The 21,288-nt window shown below is 40.1% G+C and overlaps 1 protein-coding gene across 1 annotated transcript in view; it reads left to right on the top strand.

Annotated features, from left to right (window-relative positions):
- The window catches only part of LBH (LBH regulator of WNT signaling pathway), a 43,406-nt gene extending 38,737 nt beyond the window's left edge, over positions 1 to 4,669 (top strand). The window contains exon 3 of the mRNA XM_053712639.1: positions 2,429 to 4,669. Within this exon, the coding sequence (XP_053568614.1) occupies positions 2,429 to 2,611 (183 nt within the window). The 3' untranslated portion in view covers positions 2,612 to 4,669. The remainder of the gene's footprint in view (positions 1 to 2,428) is intronic.
- The last annotated feature ends 16,619 nt before the right edge of the window (positions 4,670 to 21,288 follow it).

Raw genomic sequence — 21,288 nt, 5'->3', positions numbered from 1 at the left:
GTAACGGTCAGTGGCATAACCGGGGGCTTTATTCCTATGTTAACCCTTCCTTTCTCATCTAGGATTCTTGTCTTTGGTCTTTACTAGTTCATTAGCCTAGAAGGAAGATTGGGGGTTGGTTACTCTACGCAGGGTTGACTGTTTTCCTTAGTCGGTTCTCTCCTTTATGGGAGGTCCTGGATGTCCTCTTTTCCACTGGCGTTTGGTGCTGGGAGGGGGCGCTCCTTGGAGCCCGTTATTCAGAGTGCTGTGAGCCCTTGGAAGGTTTGCAGTTGAACCCAACTACAGCTATTGCATTTTGACTGGGTGTTGGCAAGCTTTGAAATGCCTTCAGTGTTAGGGTTTAGCAACGGTGAGTCGGCTTTCTACCTGGAAGCTGGCCATTGGGAGATCCTGTTCAGAAGGTTGATGTTCCTTTTGGAGAACTCTTTACTAACTGCTGGGAAAGTTATCCTATTTCTGCTGTCTAGCTTGCTGATCTAGATCTGCCATGAGGCATCGGGAAACATGTTTTCCTGGAATACCTTTTGGGTATGGGTCAGGGATATGAGGGTGTTGAGTCCTTTTTTTGGGACACGTTTCCCTGTGTATGGATCTTTTTCTTCGGCCCTTGTGTTTCTAGGGAGTTTGTCTCCCTGGGCATTGCTATTGTACGACAACCATGGGTTGTTCTATGTTCTGCAGAGTGGAATGATCCATTGGATTTTTCTTGAGATTCTGTTCCCCTTTTTAGGGGCAGATAGCAGTCCTTGTCTTGGCTGGGTACCTTCATGGGAGTCGTGATCTATGGGGCTGACTCCTCAGAGGTTGTTTGGGCTTGTCAGACACTGGGACTGAATGGTTTAGTTCAGCTTTGGCGGCGGTGTAACTAATGTGCAGTTAACTGGGATTCGGGTTTTCACCCGTGTTTATACTTTTTAGGGTGTCAAGTAATCAGGCTGTGGTGCCATTCGAAGGGGCCGCCTTTTGTACCCACCCGTTTGCATTCAGTGTCCTCTAGCTTGGGTATCTTTTCCCAAAAGTAATGCAGCTGTGGACGCTTCACTTTTAAGAAGAAAAACATAAATTATACTTACATGATTTCATTTTCTTCTGAAGGGAAGAGTCCACAGCTCCCGCCCGTGTTTTATGAGGCGGCTGTAATTTTTTGTTCTTCTGGCACTTTTTTTCGCCCTGATATTCTACTGTTCCTTGTTCCCTTGGCAGAATGACTGGGGGATGAGGGAAGTGGGGGGGGGGATGTATTTAATCCTTTGACTGGGGTGTCTTTGCCTCCTTCTGGTGGCCATGTTCTATATTTCCCAAAAGTAATGAATGCAGCTGTGGACTCTTCCCTTCAGAAGAAAATGGTAAGCATAATTTGGTTTTATCCTGATTACATTGAGATTATAGGACATTTCAAATCTGCTATGGGTTTAATCAAGACATTGTAGACATCACTAAGAACCTACAGCAGGTTTGAAACTTTATGATCTTTGGACCACAATGTAATGAGGTTTAAAATGATGGCTTTATTTCATACAAAGAAGGAATTTGATCATTTAGTTGGTTTTCTGTAAGTGGCAGCTTCTGCCTTCTGTTCCTTAATATTGGAGTCTTGAGTCTGGGAGTCCAGTTGCAGAGCCTTGCTAATATAAACGGGGGGTCTAGGGTTGCCACCTCGGCCATGTTTTCCTGGACACTAATGAATTAAAAATGCTGCATGGTGTGCAGGGAGGAACATGAATAGTGCTGTCCAGGGTTACTATTTGTGTGCTGTCCACCAGCACAGTGCATGCTTCCCTCTGCACACCCTGCAACATGTGTAACTCAGTGTCCAGGAAAACATGGCCGAGGTGGCAACCCTAGTGGGGTCTGAGTAGCCCAGCGGCAGTCAGGTTGATCATAAACTGGGTAAGCCAGTAGTGTTGAGGGGGTTTGAGTGTTCTCCAGGGACCATACTGCAAATTGGTAGCACAAATGTTCCCCTCAAAAAATTTTCGGGTATCTATATTTCTCTAAATATATCCGATTGGATCCATTACAGGATTAGGCAGCACTTTACAAATAATATTCTGATGGTTTATTACATTTTCTTATCTTGGAAATGTGTTTTTAGTGCCTTTACAGATCCAGCTTTGTGACCACTTTTTTTTTTTGTGGTTTCCTTACATAGAATTTTTATATTCACTTTCCTTGAGTGGAAATTGGTGGTTCTTCATTTGAGAAGTTTGGAGACCCTTAATGTAAACCATACTTTAAAAACATTGTAAAAAAATTGGGACATCAATGTTCCTGTGTTCTACTTTGGATTGGTGACTTCAGTTTAAAAATAGTGACACAGAAATTGTAACTTCATATTTGCTTTTATATAAATACTATTTAAATATAATTTATCAGGAGCAAATTTCCAGTGGCAAACATAATTTGACCAAATTTTCCATTTCAGATTTTCCCAGACCCATCTGACTTTGATCGCTGCTGCAAGCTGAAGGACCGGCTCCCGTCTATAGTGGTGGAACCCACAGAAGGAGATGTTGAAAGCGGAGAACTTCGGTGGCCACCAGAAGAATTTTTGGTGGAAGAGGATGGAAACCATGAGGGGTCCAAGGAAGAGAAGAAAGAGCAGTAAAGATGCAGCTGCACTATAACTCTCTTGTAATTTGGGAAGGATAGGGCCTCACATGGCTTGATTATAAATCAGTGAGGTTTTGACAAATTCAAAGATGCACCTGCAAGATTTTTTTTCTTGTGAAAATGCAGCCTTCGATGTGAAGGAAAGCAGGAAGTCTAAGATGTTGGCTGTTTTTTCATTATATTTAGAGATTTCTGAGATTTTATTTCTAAGGCTAGAGCGAAATCCCAGTAGGCACAAAAGGTAACAAAGCATAGTGGATTGAAGAAGCAGAAAAATCCTGTCTTTTCTTCCAGAACTTATAGAATAGACATCTCTGCATCTGAATGTTAGTTCCTTCTGTTCTGCATCAATCTTACAAGAAACCCTACAGATCATATAACTTAAAAGTGAACAGCAATGTACTTTTATGGGATGTCATTTGGAACATATTGCAAACAAAGCATTCTGTTGCTGACATTTTTACACAACTTTTCTCCAGCACCTTGTATGTCCCCAATACACCTTTTTACTATATACGATGTTCACCCAGGAGATATAAAGGTGGGATTTGTTTCAGTTGAAAAGGTGGTTCTGTTAGACTTACAGGGAAACACTTTAACCCTTTTCTTGCCATTGTAATTCACTGTAGCCCTCTGGCAGCCAAAGGGTTAAGTCCAACATCCAGTATGCATAGTCAATGATCAGTGTTCTACATAACTTCATAAATGGCCTTACAGTGAAAATCAATATTTTGTTTGTCCTGAAACAATTGCTGAGCTTCCTGTTTTGAACAAGAATTTGCCACCAAATGTGCCCAAAAAGTTGGGCCTCCAGATTTTACCATTGCTGCTTCCTTTGCATGTATATACATTTAGTTAGTCCAACTCAGATGTTTTTATTTGATTAGTCTTGTTAGGTTAGTTCAATAATATATATAAAGATGTTCCAAAATAGAAAAATGTTCATAACATTTTAAATTTTATGTTTGTATAAAGTTCTGGAATAATTTATGTAATCCAGTTATATGAAGCCATTAAATTATAAAACATTCATATTATGAACATAATTGGTTAAATTGATTTCCAAGCATAATATTCCATTCAGTAGGAAAATCAGGGTAATCCTCAGTTTTCATAAAAATCTTTTTTTTTTTTTTTATCTGTTCTGAATGCCTCTGTTCTCAGAACTTAGAATAACCACCCTCAAAGACGTAGTTACACAATACATGAGTACTGGCTTTAGAAAGGTCATTGGTTTCTCTTCATACAAGGGGCTATTTATGTTCTGTTCTGTTTAGTTGGTTTTGTACAACTTTCACTGAGTCGAAAAATACCTCTGTTAAAAATTCTGTTGGGCAAAATAGGAAAACTAGCATACAAAACTGTATCAGCTGGTCTGTTTCTCTGTAGGTTCTGTCCAGTCAACATTTTCATGGTTTAATAGCAATAATTTGTGCTTTGAAAATGTCAACGCAAAATATATAAAGCTTTTCTCATTTGTGGATCTTGATAGTGGTGTATGAACTTCATGGATTGTAAAAAACAAGTCATTTTGATGAATTTGCATCTCTGTACAGTTTGTCACCAACTGATATGTCTCCAGGGTATAGTGTATTTTGTATATCTGTTGTGTGGTCTCTTAAGAGTGTTAATGTGCAGCGGGCGCACAGTATCTGCTGCCCTAGAGTTTGGCACAATAAATCTGCTCCGTCAGGCATTGACACAATTGTATTCTGTCAAATGTGGATGTAGTGAAAATCCTCGTTTATCTATATTTTTTAATGTAATCACTTCCTTGGGGGCCAGCAAATGTTGGATTCTCTTAAAAGTGAATGTTTGCAAGAGGAAACAAAACTACTCCAGTATTTAAACATGTCTGCATTTTTTTTGTATTGTATATTTCCTGTTAATGTATCTGCGAACAAAAGCACTCCAGTAAAAGAAAATGTTGTATAATAGTATATATATTTCTGTAATTTTGAGGCTCAGGGAGAAGCTCGCTTTTTTTTTTTTTTCAAACTACTTTTTTGTCACTGTGACAGTTGTAAATAAAAGTTTGAAATTGCTTTACAAACCTGCTGTATTTCATTTTATGGGTAATTACTGTATCTTGCACCATTGTGCTTAGTGCATATATTTTACTCGCTGACTAAAATTAGTGTATCTGGTGCTCTCCCAACATTGTAGGAAAAATATTTATATACTAATTAGCATAAATTAACATTAATATCCCTTTAACTTACACTAAATGGTTTAACAGGAAATAAGCTAGCCATGTATCTAAAGCAATTTTCCTATATCGTATGTAGATAGTTTAAATATTGAACATAAAAATAAATGTTACGGTTCAGTTTGTATAAAGCGATGGGTGCTGCCATGTATAGTTGCCAACATTTAAAATAATTTCCAAGGACTATTTGCAGCACTGCAGTATACAGGGATTTTTATGATACGCACTGTTAAACACCAGGCACCCACCAGTGTAGAATAGCAAATGTGTGGCTGCATATATACTGCTCCTGTATCTTTGTAAATAACACCTACATATGCCAACTTTTGTCAGATCTATGTAGTTCATGAATATACTTTTTAGCAGCCTAGTCTATGTAGTTCTCAAAGGGATCTCTGTATACCTGTTTTATGAAGCTCTGTGGGCTGTGTGCTAAAATATATTCAAACTTTTAAGGAAATACACATCTCAAGTGAGCAATGAAAGCATTTTGATGCTTAAATTGTTAGATTATGCTCTTAATTCTGACTTGCAGATTCTTGTAAATCCATGACACTAAGAGCCAATTTGCTAATCAGACATTTATTTACCATACCATCATTTTTTTTTTTAATCTGTCACCAACAATATTCAATACACAAATTTGATGTCCATCATAAATACAAAAAAGGAGTCGTGTGTGTGTCTATATATAAGGTTATGATTAAACAAAATATTATCTGTTTTATCTTAGTTTATATAAGGAGATCAAGCACAGGTCTTCATAACTGTAAACTTTATTGAGAATGCTATACACACACACTATGCAAGAGGCACTTCCTGACTCTACCATTGTGCACATAACAGGTTGATATGTTCATACCAACTGATAATCTCAATATCACACATTTCCCTTTTTCTTTTCTTTTTAAACAGAAAACTTAAAGTACATTTTTTTTTTTTTAACTGTAGTCTATGTGAAAAAACTTCAGTCCCTTTTAACATTGTTCAATTAGACGATTAGGTTTTTTGATATATCGACCTGACCTTGTTTGCATTGCATCACTGGCAGGCAAGTCAGTCGAGCTTTGCAAAGTTTCTCTGGCATCTTCATTCTCCAACTGCAATGGAGTGTTCAATGTATCCTCACAGGTTTCCTTCACTGCCGAATTGTTGTGAACTGATGGAATAGCCATCAAATGTCTACGATTCCTACGTAAACATTGTCCATCATTGGTTTGAACTACATACGATCTTGGAGAATATTGCTGGATAACTGTCCCTTCAGTATTCCAGCTGTTTGAACCTTGTACTCGCACAGGAGTTTGTACCTGAAGATTCTCCAAAGGCTTTGCAGCTCGGTCATAGTATTCATTCCTTTTTTCTCAGTGTGTTCAGTCCACGGGTCATCCATTACTTATGGGATATATTCTCCTTCCCAACAGGAAGTTGCAAGAGGATCACCCAAGCAGAGCTGCTATATAGCTCCTCCCCTCACATGTCATATCCAGTCATTCTCTTGAAACCCTCAACAAAGAAGGTCGCGAGAGGAGCTGGAGTTTTTACTTAACTATTCTTCAATCAAAAGTTTGTTATTTTAAATGGCACCGGAGTGTGCTGTTTTTCTATCTCAGGCAGTATTTGGAAGAAGAAACTGCCTGCGTTTTTTTTCTATGATCTTAGCAGGCGTAACTAAGATCCACTGGCTGTTCTCGACATTCTGAGGAGTGGGGTAACTTCAGAAACGGGGAATAGCATGCGGGGTCCTCCGCAAATGAGGTATGTGCAGTACTTTATTTTAGGGGAATGGAATTGACTAAGAAAATACAGCTGTTACCGTATGATGTAAGTACAGCCTTAAATGCAGTAGTGGCAACTGGTATCAGGCTGATGTATGCGCAGTCAAGTTATTTTCTAGGGACTAGAATTTGACTGAGAAAATACTGTTAAAACTGAAATAATACTTAAGCCTTATCTGCAGTGGTAGCGACTGGTAGCAGGCTTAGTGATAACTTTGCATGACATTGGATAATGTTATTTCTTTCATGTAATTAGCAAGAGTCCATGAGCTAGTGACGTATGGGATATACATTCCTACCAGGAGGGGCAAAGTTTCCCAAACCTTAAAATGCCTATAAATACACCCCTCACCACACCCACTATTCAGTTTTACAAACTTTGCCTCCGATGGAGGTGGTGAAGTAAGTTTGTGCTAGATTCTACGTTGATATGCGCTCCGCAGCAAGTTGGAGCCTGGTTTTCCTCTCAGCGTGCAGTGAATGTCAGAGGGATGTGAGGAGAGTATTGCCTATTTGAATGCAGTGATCTCCTTCTACGGGGTCTATTTCATAGGTTCTCTGTTATCGGTCGTAGAGATTCATCTCTTACCTCCCTTTTCAGATCGACGATATACTCTTATATATATATACCATTACCTCTGCTGATTCTCGTTTCAGTACTGGTTTGGCTTTCTACAAACATGTAGATGAGTGTCCTGGGGTAAGTAAATCTTATTTTCTGTGACACTCTAAGCTATGGTTGGGCACTTTGTTTATAAAGTTCTAAATATATGTATTCAAACATTTATTTGCCTTGACTCAGAATGTTCAACTTTCCTTATTTTTCAGACAGTCAGTTTCATATTTGGGATAATGCATTTGAATTAATCATTTTTTTCTTACCTTCAAAAATTTGACTCTTTTTTTTTCCCCTGTGGGCTGTTAGGCTCGCGGGGGCTGAAAATGCTTCATTTTATTGCGTCATTCTTGACGCGGACTTTTTTGGCGCAAAAATTCTTTTCCGTTTCCGGCGTCATACGTGTCGCCGGAAGTTGCGTCATTTTTTTGACGTTATTTTGCGCCAAAAATGTCGGCGTTCCGGATGTGGCGTCATTTTTGGCGCCAAAAGCATTTTAGGCGCCAAATAATGTGGGCGTCTGATTTGGCGCTAAAAAATATGGGCGTCGCTTTTGTCTCCACATTATTTTAGTCTCATTTTTCATTGCTTCTGGTTGCTAGAAGCTTGTTCTTTGGCATTTTTTCCCATTCCTGAAACTGTCATTTAAGGAATTTGATCAATTTTGCTTTATATGTTTTTTTGTCTTACATATTGCAAGATGTCTCACGTTGCATCTGAGTCAGAAGATACTACAGGAAAATCGCTGTCTAGTGCTGGAGCTACCAAGCTAAGTGTATCTGCTATAATTTTTGGTATCTGTTTCTCCAACTGTTAGTATTGCATGTCATGACAAACTTATTAATGCAGATAAAATTTCCTTTAGTACTGTTACATTACCTGTTGCTGTTCCGTCAACATCTAATTTTCAGAGTGTTCCTGATAAACATATGAGATTTTATTTTTTAAATCCATTAAGAAGGCTATGTCTGTTATTTCTCCTTCTAGTTTACATAAAAGTCTTTTAAAACTTCTCTTTTTTCAGATGAATTTTTAAATGAACATCATCATTCTGATACTGATAAATCTTTGTATTTGTTCAAGATGGAATTTATTCGTTCTTTATTTAAAGAAGTATTAATTGCATTAGAAATAGAGGATTCTGGTCCTCTTGATACTAAATCTAAACGTTTAAATAAGGTTTTTAAATCTCCTGTAGTTATTCCAGAAGTGTTTAATCTCCCTGATGCTATTTCTGAAGTAATTTCCAGGGAATGGAATAATTTGGGTAATTCTTTTACTCCTTCTAAATGTTTAAGCAATTATATCCTGTGCCATCTGACAGATTAGAGTTTTTTTGGGACAAAATCCCTAAGGTTATGGGGCTGTCTCTACTCCTGCTAAATGTACTACTGTTCCTACGGCAGATAGTACTTTATTTAAAGAAAATTGAATCCTTTCTAAGAAAAGCTTACTTATGTTCAGGTAATCTTCTTAGACCTGCTATATTTTTAGCGGATGTTGCTGCAGCTTCAACTTTTTGGTTAGAAGCTTTAGCGCAACAAGTAACAGATCATAATTTTATAGCATTATTATTATTCTATAACATGCTAATAATTTTATTGGTGATACCATCTTTTGATATCATTAGAGTTGATGTCAGGTATATGTCTCTAGCTATTTTAGCTAGAAAAGCTTTATGGATTAAACTTGGAATGCTGATATATCTTCTAAGTCAACTTTGCTTTCCCTTTCTTTCCAGGGTATTAAATTATTATCTCAATTGTTTCTGGAAGGAAGGGAACTTTTTTACCAAAGGATAAAAAATCTAAGGTAAATTTAGGTCTAATAGTCTTTTTCGTTCCTTTCCTCACAACAAGGAACAAAAGCCTGATCCTTCATCCTCAGGAGCGGTATCAGTTTGGAAACTATTTCCAGTTTGGAATATATCCAAGCCTTATAGAAATCTATAGCCAGCTCCTAAGTACCCATGAAGGTGCGGCCCTTATTCCAGCTCAGCTGGTATGGGGCAGATTACGTTTTCTTCAAAGAAATTTGGATCAATTCCGTTCTCAATCTCTGGTTTCAGAACATTGTTTCAGAAAGGTACAGAATTGGCTTCAAGTTAAGGCCTCCTGCTAAGAGATTTTTTTCTTTCCCGTGTCCCAGTTAACACAGCAAAGGCTCAGCATTTCTGAAATGTGTTTCAGATCTAGAGTTGGTTGGAGTAATTATGCCAGTTCCAGTTCTGGAACAGGGGCTGGGGTTTTATTTTATCTCTTCATTGTACCAAAGAAGGTCAATTCCTTCAGACCAGTTCCGGATCCATCAATATTGAATCGTTATGTAAGGATACCAACATTCAAGATGGTTACTGTAGGACTATCCTGCTTTTTGTTTAGCAAGGGCATTATATGTCTACAATAGATTTACAGGATGTGTATCTGCATATTCCGATTCATCCAGATCACTTAGTGTCTGAGATTCTCTTTTTAGACAAGCATTACCAGTTTTTTGGCTCTACCGTTTGGCCTAGCCTCAGTTCCAAGAATTTTTTTCAAAGGTTCTCGGTGCCCTTCTTTCTGTAATCAGAGAACAGGGTTTTGGTATTTCCTTATTTGGACGATATCTTGGTATTTGCTCAGTCTTCTCATTTTCGAAGAATCTCATACGAATCGACTTGTGTTGTTTCTTCAAGTTCATGGTTGGAGGTTCAATTTACCAATCAGTTCATTGATTCCTCAGACAAGGGTAACCTTTTAGGTTTCTAGATAGATTCAGTGTCTATGACTCTGTCCTTGTCAGACAAGAGAAGTTTAACATTGATATCAGCTTGTCAAAACCTTCAGTCACAATCATTCCCTTTGGTAGCCTTATGCATGGAAATTTTAGGTCTTAGGACTGCCGCATCAGATGCGATCTCCTTTGCTTGTTTTCACATGCGACCTCTTCAGCTCTGTATGCTGAACCAATGGTGCAGGGATTACTCAAAGATCTCAATATCTTTAAACCGATTATACGACACTCTCTGACATGGTGGACAGATCACCATCGTTTAGTTCAGGGGGCTTCTTGTTCTTCCAACCTGGACTATAATCTCAACAGATGCAAGTCTTACAGGTTGGGGAGCTGTGTGGGGGTATCTGACGGCACAAGGGGTTTGGGAATCTCAGGAGGTGAGATTTCCGATCAATATTTGGAACTCTGTGCAATTTTCAGAGCTTTCCAGTCTTGGCCTCTTCTGAAGAGAGTTGTTCATTTGTTTTCAGATAGACAATGTCACAACTGTGGCATACATCAATCATCAAGGAGGGACTCACAGTCCTCTGGTTATGAAAGAAGTATCTCGAATTTTGGTTTGGGCGGAATCCAGCTCCTGTCTAATCTCTGCGGTTCATATCCCAGGTATGGACAATTGGAAAGCGGATTATCTCAGTCGCCAAACGTTGTACCTGGGCGAATGGTCTCTTCACCCAGAGGTATTTCCTCAGATTGTTCAATGTGGGAACTCCCAGAAATAGATCTGATGGCTTCTCATCTAAACAAGAAACTTCCCTGGTATCTGTCCGGATCCCGGGATCCTCGGGTGGAGGCAGTGGATGCATTATTTTCTTCCTTACAAGTGTCATCCTGCCTATATCTTTCCGCCTCTAGTTCTTCTTCCAAGGGTATTCTCCAATATTCTAAAGGAATGCTCGTTTGTCCTGCTGGTAGCTCCAGCATGGCCTCACAGGTTTTGGTATGCGGATCTTGTCCGGATGGCCTCTTGCCAGCTGTGGACTCTTCCGTTAAGACCAGTCTTTCTGTCTCAAAACCTTAATTTTAAGGTATGGAGTTTGAACGCTTGATTCTTGGTCAAAGAGGTTTCTCTGACTCTGTGATTGATACTGTGACAGGCTCGTAATTTGTATCTAGAGAGATATATTATAGAGTCTGGAAGACTTATATTTCTTAGTGTCTTTCTCATCTTTTTTCTTGGCATTCTTTATTGAATACCGAGAATTTTACAGTTTCTTCAGGATGGTTTAGATAAAGGTTTGTCCGCAAGTTCCTTGAAAGACAAATCTCTGCTCTTTCTGTTCTTTTTCACAGAAGGTTTGCTAATCTTCCTGATATTTATTGTTTTGTACAACCTTTGGTTCGTATAAAACCTGTCATTAAGTCAATTTCTCCTCCTTGGAGTTTGAATTTGGTTCTGGGGGCTCTTCAAGCTCCTCCTTTTGAACCCATGCATTCTTTGGTCGTTATATTACTTTCTTGGAAAGTTTTGTTTCTTTTGGCCATCTCTTCTGCCAGAAGAGTCTCTGAATTATCTACTCTTTTTTGTGAGTCTCCTTTTCTGCATCAGGATAAGGCGGTGCTGCGAACTTCTTTTGAATTTTTTACCTAAGGTTGTGAATTCTAACAACATTAGTAGAGAAATTGTGGTTCCTTCATTATGTCCTGATCCTATGAATTCTAAGGAGAAATCATTGCATTATTTGGATGCTGTTACAGCTTTGTAATATTATGTTGAAGCTACTAAGTCTTTCCGAAAGACTTCTAGTCTATTTGTCATCTTTTCCGGTTCTAGAAAAGGCCAGAAAGCTTCTGCCATTTCTTTGGCATCTTGGTTGAAATCTTTATTTCATCATGCCTATGTTGAGTCGGGTAACACTCCGCCTCAAAGGATTACAGCTCATTCTACTTCCTGGGCGTTTAGGAATGAAGCTTCGGTTGATCAGATTTGCAAAGCAGCAACTTGGTCCTCTTTGCATAATTTTACTAAATTCTACCATTTTGATGTGTTTTCTTCTTTTGATGCAGTTTTTGGTAGAAACGTACTTCAGGCAGTGTTTTCAGTTTGAATCTTCTGCTTATGTTTTTTCATTAAAATTTTATTCTGGGTGTGGATTATTTTCAGCAGGAATTGGCTGTCTTTATTTTATCCCTCCCTCTCTAGTGACTCTTGCGTGGAAAGATCCACATCTTGGGTAATCATTATCCCATACGTCACTAGCTCATGGACTCTTGCTAATTACATGAAAGAAAACATAATTTATGTAAGAACTTACCTGATAAATTCATTTCTTTCATATTAGCAAGAGTCCATGAGGCCCGCCCTTTTTTGTGGTGGTTTTGATTTTTTTGTATAAAGCACAATTATTCAAATTCCTTATTTTATATGCTTTCGCACTTTTTTCTTATCACCCCACTTCTTGGCTATTCGTTAAACTGAATTGTGGGTGTGGTGAGGGGTGTATTTATAGGCATTTTAAGGTTTGGGAAACTTTGCCCCTCCTGGTAGCAATGTATATCCCATACGTCACTAGCTCATGGACTCTTGCTAATATGAAAGAAATGAATTTATCAGGTAAGTTCTTACATAAATTATGTTTTTTTAATAAAACGTTTACTGGCATGTTATTCGTTTTTGTGAGGTACTTTGGTGATAAATCTCTTTGGGCATGATTTTTTTTCCACATGGCTAACATATATTTTCTGCATGGAAACCGTTATATCAGGGCTCCCACTGTTGTGATAGGAGTGGGAGGGACCTTGTTTTAGCGCCTTGTTGCGCAGTTAAAATTCTAGCACAGTCTTCCTGCTTCTTCCTCTTTGATCCAGGACGTCTCAAGAGAGTACAGGGGTCTGCAAAAGTCTTTTTGAGGGAGGTAATCAGTCACAGCAGATCTGTGACAGTGTGCTTGACTGTGATTAAAAGCGTTAAATCTTAATTGATATCCGTTTTATCCATTTTGGGTATTGAGGGGTTAATCATCCTATTGCTAATGGGTGCTATCCTCTGCTGATTTTACACTTCTTGTTAAGAATTGTTTTAATTCTATCTATTTTTAAAACGCTGCAGCGTTTTTTATATTGCTTGTAAACTTATTGAAAGTGATTTCCAAGCTTGCTAGTTTCATTGCTAAATCTGTTTAAACATGTCTGATTCAGAGGAAACTGTTTGTTCATCATGTTCAAAAGCCAATGTGGAGCCCAATAGAACGATGTGTACCAATTGTATTGATATTGCTTTGAATAAAAGTCAATCTGTACCGATAGAGAAACTTTCACCAGACAACGAGGGGGAAGTTATGCCGCCTAACTCTCCTCACGTGTCAGTACCTGCGTCTCCCGCTCGGAATTGCGTAGAATTGAGACGCCTAGTACATCTAGGCCCTTACAAATCACTTTACATGATATGGCTAATGTTATGAAAGAAGTATTATATAATATGCCCGAATTGAGGGGGAAGCGCGATAGCTCTGGGTTAAGGACAGAGCGCGCTGATGACACGAGAGCCATGTCTGATACTGCGTCACAATTTGCAGAACATGAGGACGGTGAGCTTCATTCTGTCGGTGACGGTTCTGATTCGGGGAGACCGGATTCAGAAATTTCAAATTTTAAATTTAAGCTTGAGAACCTCCGTGTGTTACTAGGGGAGGTATTAGCGGCTCTGAACAATTGCGACACGGTGGCAATCCCAGAGAAATTATGTAGGTTGGATAGATACTATGCAGTACCGGTGTGTACTGACGTCTTTTCTATACCAAAAAGACTTACAGAAATTATTAGTAAGGAGTGGGATAGACCCGGTGTGCCTTTTTCCCCTCCCCCGATATTCAGAAAAATGTTTCCTATAGACGCCACCACACGAGACTTATGGCAGACGGTCCCTAAGGTGGAGGGAGCAGTTTCTACTTTAGCCAAGCGTACCACTATCCCGGTGGAGGATAGCTGTGCTTTCTCAGATCCAATGGATAAAAAGTTAGAGGGTTATCTTAAGAAAATGTTTGTTCAACAGGGTTTTATTTTGCAGCCTCTTGCATGCATTGCGCCTGTCACGGCTGCAGCGGCATTCTGGTTTGAGTCTCTGGAAGAGGCGATTCGCACAGAGCCATTGGATGAGGCTTTGCGCAGAGTTAGAACCCTTAAGCAAGCTAAGGCGTTTGTTTCAGATGCCGTAGTACATCTAACCAAACTTACGGCTAAAAATTCCGGATTCGCCATACAGGCGCGCAGGGCGCTCTGGCTTAAATCCTGGTCAGCGGATGTAACTTCCAAGTCTAAGCTACTTAACATTCCTTTCAAAGGGCAGACCTTATTCGGGCCCGGCTTGAAGGAAATTATTGCTGACATTACGGGAGGTAAGGGCCACGCCCTTCCTCAGGACAGGGCCAAGCCAAAGGCCAAACAATCTAATTTTCGTGCCTTTCGTAACTTCAAGGCAGGAGCAGCATCAACTTCCTCCGCTCCAAAACAGGAAGGAACTGCTGTTCGTTACAGACAGGGTTGGAAAGGCAACCAGTCATGGAACAAGGGCAAGCAGGCCAGAAAGCCCACTTCCGCCCCTAAGACAGCATGAAGACAGGGCCCCCTATCCAGAGACGGATTTAGTGGTGGGCAGACTTTATCTCTTCGCCCAGGCTTGGGCAAGAGATGTGCAGGATCCCTGGACGTTGAAGATTATATCTCAGGGATACCTTCTGGATTTCAAAACCTCTCCTCCACAAGGGAGGTTCCATCTTTCGAGGTTATCAGCAAACCTAGTAGAGAGGCATTTCTACAATGTGTACAAGACCTCTTAATCATGGGAGTGATCCACTCAGTTCCTCGATCGGAACAGGGACAAGGATTTTACTCAAATCTATTTGTGGTTCCCAAAAAAGAGGGAACCTTCAGACCAATCTTGGACTTAAAGATCTTAAACAAATTCCTAAGGGTACCATCGTTCAAGATGGAAACCATTCGAACCATCCTACCCATGATCCAAGAGGGTCAATACATGACCACAGTGGACTTAAAGGATGCTTACCTTCACATACCGATTCACAAAGATCATTATCGGTACCTAAGGTTTGCCTTTCTAGACAGGCATTACCAGTTTGTGGCTCTTCCCTTTGGGTTAGCCACGGCCCCGAGAATTTTTATGAAGGTTCTGGGCTCACTTCTGGCGGTACTAAGACCACGAGGCATAGCGGTGGCTCCGTACCTAGACGACATTCTGATACAAGCGTCAAGTTTTCAGAATGCATAGCCTCATACAGAGATAGTTCTTGCATTTCTGAGGTCGCATGGGTGGAAAGTGAACGTGGAAAAGAGTTCTCTGTTACCACTCACAAGGGTCCCTTTTCTAGGGACTCTTATAGATTCTGTAGAGAATAAGATTTACCTGACGGAGTCCAGGTTATCAAAGATTCTCAATGCTTGCCGTGTCCTTCATTCCATTCCAAGCCCATCAGTAGCTCAGTGCATGGAGGTAATCGGCTTAATGGTCGCGGCAATGGACATAGTGCCATTTGCGCGCCTGCATCTCAGGCCGCTGCAACTATGCATGCTCAGTCAATGGAACGGGGATTACTCGGATCTGTCCCCTTTGCTAAATCTGGACCAGGAGACCAGAGATTCTCTTCTCTAGTGGTTGTCGCCGGTTCATCTGTCCAAAGGAATGACCTTTCGCAGACCAGATTGGACGATTGTAACAACGGATGCCAGCCTTCTAGGCTGGGGAGCAGTCTGGAATTCCCTGAAAACTCAGGGTTCGTGGACTCAGGAGGAGAAACTCCTTCCAATAAATATTCTAGAATTAAGAGCAATATTCAATGCTCTTCTAGCTTGGCCTCAGTTAGCAAGACTGAGGTTCATCAGATTTCAGTCGGACAATATCACGACTGTGGCTTACATCAATCATCAAGGGGGAACCAGGAGTTCCCTAGCGATGTTGGAAGTCTCGAAGATAATTCGCTGGGCAGAGTCTCACTCTTGCCACCTGTCAGCGATTTACATCCCAGGCGTAGAGAACTGGGAGGCGGATTTCCTAAGTTGCCAGAATTTTCATCCGGGAGAGTGGGAACTTCACCCGGAGGTATTTGCTCAACTGATTCGTCGTTGGGGCGAACCGGATCTGGATCTCATGGCATCTCGCCAGAACGCGAAGCTTCCTTGTTACGGATCCAGGTCCAGGGACCCGGGAGCGGTGCTGGTAGATGCATTAGCAGCCCCTTGGGTTTTCAACATAGCTTATGTGTTTCCACCATTTCCGTTGCTACCTCGACTGATTGCCAGGATCAAACAGGAGAGGGCATCGGTAATTCTGATAGCGCCTGCGTGGCCACGCAGGACCTGGTATGCAGACCTAGTGAACATGTCGTCCTGTCCACCATGGTCTCTTCCTCTGAGGCAGGACCTTCTACTTCAGGGTCCTTTCAACCATCCAAACCTAATTTCTCTGAGGCTGACTGCCTGGAAATTGAACACTTGATTCTATCAAAGCGTGGGTTTTCGGATTCGGTTATCGATACATTAATACAGGCTCGGAAACCTGTGACCAGAAAAATTTACCATAAGATATGGCGTAAATATTTATATTGGTGCGAATCCAAGAGTTACTCATGGAGTAAGGTTAGGATTCCTAGGATATTGGCTTTTCTACAAGAGGGTTTAGAAAAGGGTTTATCCGCTAGTTCGCTAAAGGGACAGATTTCGGCTCTGTCTATTCTTTTACACAAACGTCTGGCAGAGAATCCAGACGTCCAGACCTTTTGTCAGGCTTTGGCTAGAATTAAGCCTGTGTTTAAAGCTGTTGCTCCTCCGTGGAGCTTAAACTTGGTTCTTAAAGTTCTTCAGGGTGTTCCGTTTGAACCCCTTCATTCCATTGATATTAAGCTTTTATCTTGGAAGGTTTTGTTTTTGATGGCTATTTCCTCGGCTCGAAGAGTCTCTGAGTTATCTGCCTTACATTGTGATTCTCCTTATCTGATTTTTCATTCAGACAAGGTAGTACTGCGTACTAAACCTGGGTTTTTGCCTAAGGTTGTTTCTAACAGGAATATCAATCAAGAGATTGTTGTTCCATCATTATGTCCTAATCCTTCTTCAAAGAAGGAACGTCTTTTGCATAATCTAGACGTGGTCCATGCTCTGAAGTTCTACTTACAGGCAACTAAAGATTTTAGACAAACTTCTTCTCTGTTTGTCGTTTACTCTGGACAGAGGAGAGGTCAAAAGGCTTCGGCTACCTCTCTCTCTTTTGCTTCGTAGCATAATACGTTTAGCCTATAAGACTGCTGGACAGCAGCCTCCTGAAAGAATTACAGCTCCTTCCACTAGAGCTGTGGCTTCCACCTGGGCCTTTAAGAATGAGGCCTCTGTTGAACAGATTTGCAAGGCTGCAACTTGGTCTTCACTTCATACTTTTTCCAAATTTTACAAATTTGACACTTTCGCTTCTTCGGAGGCTGGTTTTGGGAGAAAGGTTCTACAGGCAGTGGTTCCATCTTTTAAATGTTCCTGCCTTGTCCCTCCCATCATCCGTGTACTTAGCTTTGGTATGGGTATCCCATAAGTAATGGATGACCCATGGACTGAACACACTTAACAAGAGAAAACCTAATTTATGCTTACCTGATAAATTTATTTCTCTTGTAGTGTGTTCAGTCCATGGCCCGCCCTGTCTTTTTAAGGCAGGTTCTAAATTTTAAAATTATAACTCCAGTCACCACTGCACCCTATAGTTTCTCCTTTCTCGTCTTGTTTCGGTCGAATGACTGGATATGACATGTGAGGGGAGGAGCTATATAGCAGCTCTGCTTGGGTGATCCTCTTGCAACTTCCTGTTGGGAAGGAGAATATATCCCATAAGTAATGGATGACCCGTGGACTGAACACACTACAAGAGTAATAAATTTATCAGGTAAGCATAAATTATGTTTTCTCTGAGTTTCAATTTGGTTTCTATTACATGTTTTTGTGGGAACCTTTTCCAAGGTTTCACAACTGGTACTCGTGTGACCAGCTGTCTGCCAAACAATAATTCTTCCGGTGACTTCCCACATTTTAAAGGAGTAGCTCTATAGCTAAGAAGAGCCAGACATGGATCCTCGTCTGCATCTGTTGCTTTACGAAGTATGTTTTTCACTATTTTTACTCCAGCTTCTGCTAATCCATTTGCTTGTGGATATCCCAGGCTGGATGTTCGATGTTCAAATTCATAGGTACTGGCAAAAACCCTAAACTCTCTACAATTGAATTGAGGACCATTGTCTGATATTATTACTCTTGGAATGCCATGTCTCGCTAAAATTGCTTTTACTTTTTTGATCACTGTACATGCTGACTCATCTTCAAATAATGCTATCTCTGGGTAATTAGAGAAGTAATCCATTACTAAGATATAATGCTGATTTTTGAAAACAAACAAGTCCATTCCTAACTTTTCCCAGGGTGCCAACGGGAAGTCCGTATCCAGTATAGGCTCTTTAGGTAACTGAGGTCTGAATTTTTGGCAAGTCCGGCATTGAGTGTTCATTGTCTCAATGTTTTCATTCATATTTGGCCAGTACAAAATGTCTCTAGCTCATCTTTTTGTCTTTTCTATACCTGAATGACCTTCATGTAGTCTTTTCAGTATTTGACTTTGCAAACTCGCTGGTACAATTATCTTTTGTCTTTTCAAAAGTACCCCTTTTATCAAAGAAATTTCATAAATGTATGGTCTATACAGTGATGGCATTAGTGTCTTAGATTTGCCACTAGAAACTGCTTTCTTCACTTGACTTAAAAGAGCATCTGTTTCTGTAGCCTGTTCTATTGCTACCCAGATTGCATGACTAAACTGGGCTGTCTTCAAGATCAGATTGACGTGAACAGTCACCTCTTTTTGCAACTGTAAGTCCTCATTGTTAAATGGTAAGTAAGCTCGTGACAGAGCATCCGCTACCACCAACTCCTTGGCAGGTATAAAATCCAAGGTCAAGTCATACCTTTGAAGTCTCGGCAACAAACGTTGAATTCTTGGAGGTGCATCTATCAAACCCTTTTGGTAGATGTGAATCAAAGGTTTGTGATCAGTTTCTGCTGAAAATACTCTTCAATACAAATAAACATGAAATTTTTCACATCCGTAAACTAGTCCCAGTGTTTCCTTTTCAATTTGAGCATATGATTTTTCAGTATCTGTCAATTCCCTAGATGCATAAGCCACAGGCATCCATCCCGAGCCTTGATTTTGAAATTGAACTGCTCCCAATCCATTTTGTGAAGCATCAGTTGACAACTTTGTTTTTGCTGTTGGATCAAAGAAGTAAGCATGTCCTTCAAAAACTTCCATTCTTTCTGGTGATTCTCTGACCATTCCCAGGCATAGTTTTTTCTGAGTAGTTGTCGCATTAGTACAGTTTTGTCTGGTAAATTAGGTATGAACTTGCCAAGGTAATTCACCATTCCTAGTAAGCGTTGTATATCTTGCTTATTTTTTGGCTGTGGCATTTCTGTAATTGCCTTAATCTTTTTCATGTCTGGTAAAATACCACCTCCTGTGAGTTGTTCTCCCAAATATTGAATTGAAGTTTTTCTGAATTGACACTTTGTCTTATTGAACTTCAAATTATTCTCCTTAGCAACATCTAAGACCATCTTTAGCCTTTCATCATGTTCTTGCTTGGTTTTACCCCAGATCAGAATATCATCAATGAATACGGTTGTGCCTGGTATTCGTTCAAGAAGTTGCTGCATGGTACTATGAAACACTTCTGGTGCTGAACACAAGCCGAAGGGCAATCGTTTGTAACAGTACCTCCCATAAGGAATATTAAAAGGGCAGAGTTTCATGCTTTACTCCTCCAGTGGAATTTGCCAAAATCCTGAGGATGCATCCAGTTTACTGAATACAGTTGCTCCACTTAGCTCCCCAAGCAATGCTGGTTTTGTTGGTAAATGGAAGTGTTCTCTTAAGATGCTTTTATTCAGTTCCTTGGGATCAATACAGATCCCAAGGAACCCCCATCCGGTTTTTCCACCAACACCATAGAATGAACCCATTCAGTAGGTGTCTTGATTTTCTTTATAATACCTTTATCCTCCATCCTGGCAAGTTCCCGTTTAAGACGATCCCTTAGAGCAACTGGAACATTTCGCATGGCATGCACTACTGGACGAGAACCTTCTTTTAGTTGTATTTTATGTTGCATTGGAAGACATCCTATTCCTTCATATACTGCAGCATAGTCTGTTAATAAATGTTCTATGTCCTCTTCTTTATTAGTTCCATCAATGGCATTTACCCTTTTAATCAGTCCTAAAGTTTCACACATTTGAAGACCCAGTAGAGCTAGTTTGTTTCCTGGAACTACCAGAATGTTCATTTTATGCATTTGATTTCCATATTCCAGGAACACACTGCACTTGCCAAGCACTGGGATAAAATCCCCATTATGTCTTTAGTTTAACTGAGCTTTTCAGAAGTTCTGGTTCGTTCTTCAATTGGTGATACTTGCTCTCAGGCATCAAATTAGCTTGTGCACCTGTATCTACTTTGTAAGCAATATTAGTGCCATTTGTAATAGCTTCAATGACCCACTCCTTATCTGTAGCTTTGGTTAAGTCAAGTATTCCAATAAAGAATTCTTCTGATTCCTCACTTTCTGACTGGTCAACAATGTGAACCATTTTTTTAGCTTTACACATCTTTTGAAAGTGATTCCTTTTTCCACATTTTCTGCAGATTTGCCCATAAGCCTGACATTGTCTTATGCCATGCTGCTTTCCACATCTGGTACATAGCCAGTCTGATTCAGGCTGAGAGATTGCTGTTTGTGTGATAAAACTTTTTCCTTTCATTTTATTTTCATAATGTGGATGTGGATGCACTTTGTTTTTCCCCACTGTAACTGACATTACTGATGTTGCTGCTGTACTGTGGCAGAGTGTGCACACTTGTTCCTGTGCTGCCTCTGAACTTTGACAAATTTCTACTGCCTTTTCCAGTGTTAAATCTTTCTCTCTGAGCAAGCGTTCTTTAACCCTTATATTTCTGCTGCCCATGACTAACTGGTCTCTGATTAATGAGTTACACATTGCTCCATAATTACATGATCTACTCTTCAGTTTTAAGTCTGTTACATACTCCTCAATAGTCTCTGTTTCATTCTGCATTCTACATCTGAAAAGATACCTTTCATAGGTTTCATTGCGTCTAGGTACACAGTACTGTTCAAATTTGTCTATAACAACCTGATAAACATCCCTTTCTTCATCTGTAAATGTGAAGGTGTTGTATACATCTATTGCTGCTGATCCTGCTACAGTCAGAAAAAGTGCAATCTTTT

This window comes from Bombina bombina, chromosome 4 (genome assembly GCF_027579735.1).
Source record: "Bombina bombina isolate aBomBom1 chromosome 4, aBomBom1.pri, whole genome shotgun sequence".
Lineage (NCBI taxonomy): Eukaryota > Metazoa > Chordata > Amphibia > Anura > Bombinatoridae > Bombina > Bombina bombina.
Note: the sequence above shows the minus strand (reverse complement) of the source record. Positions and strands in the feature narration are given on the sequence as shown.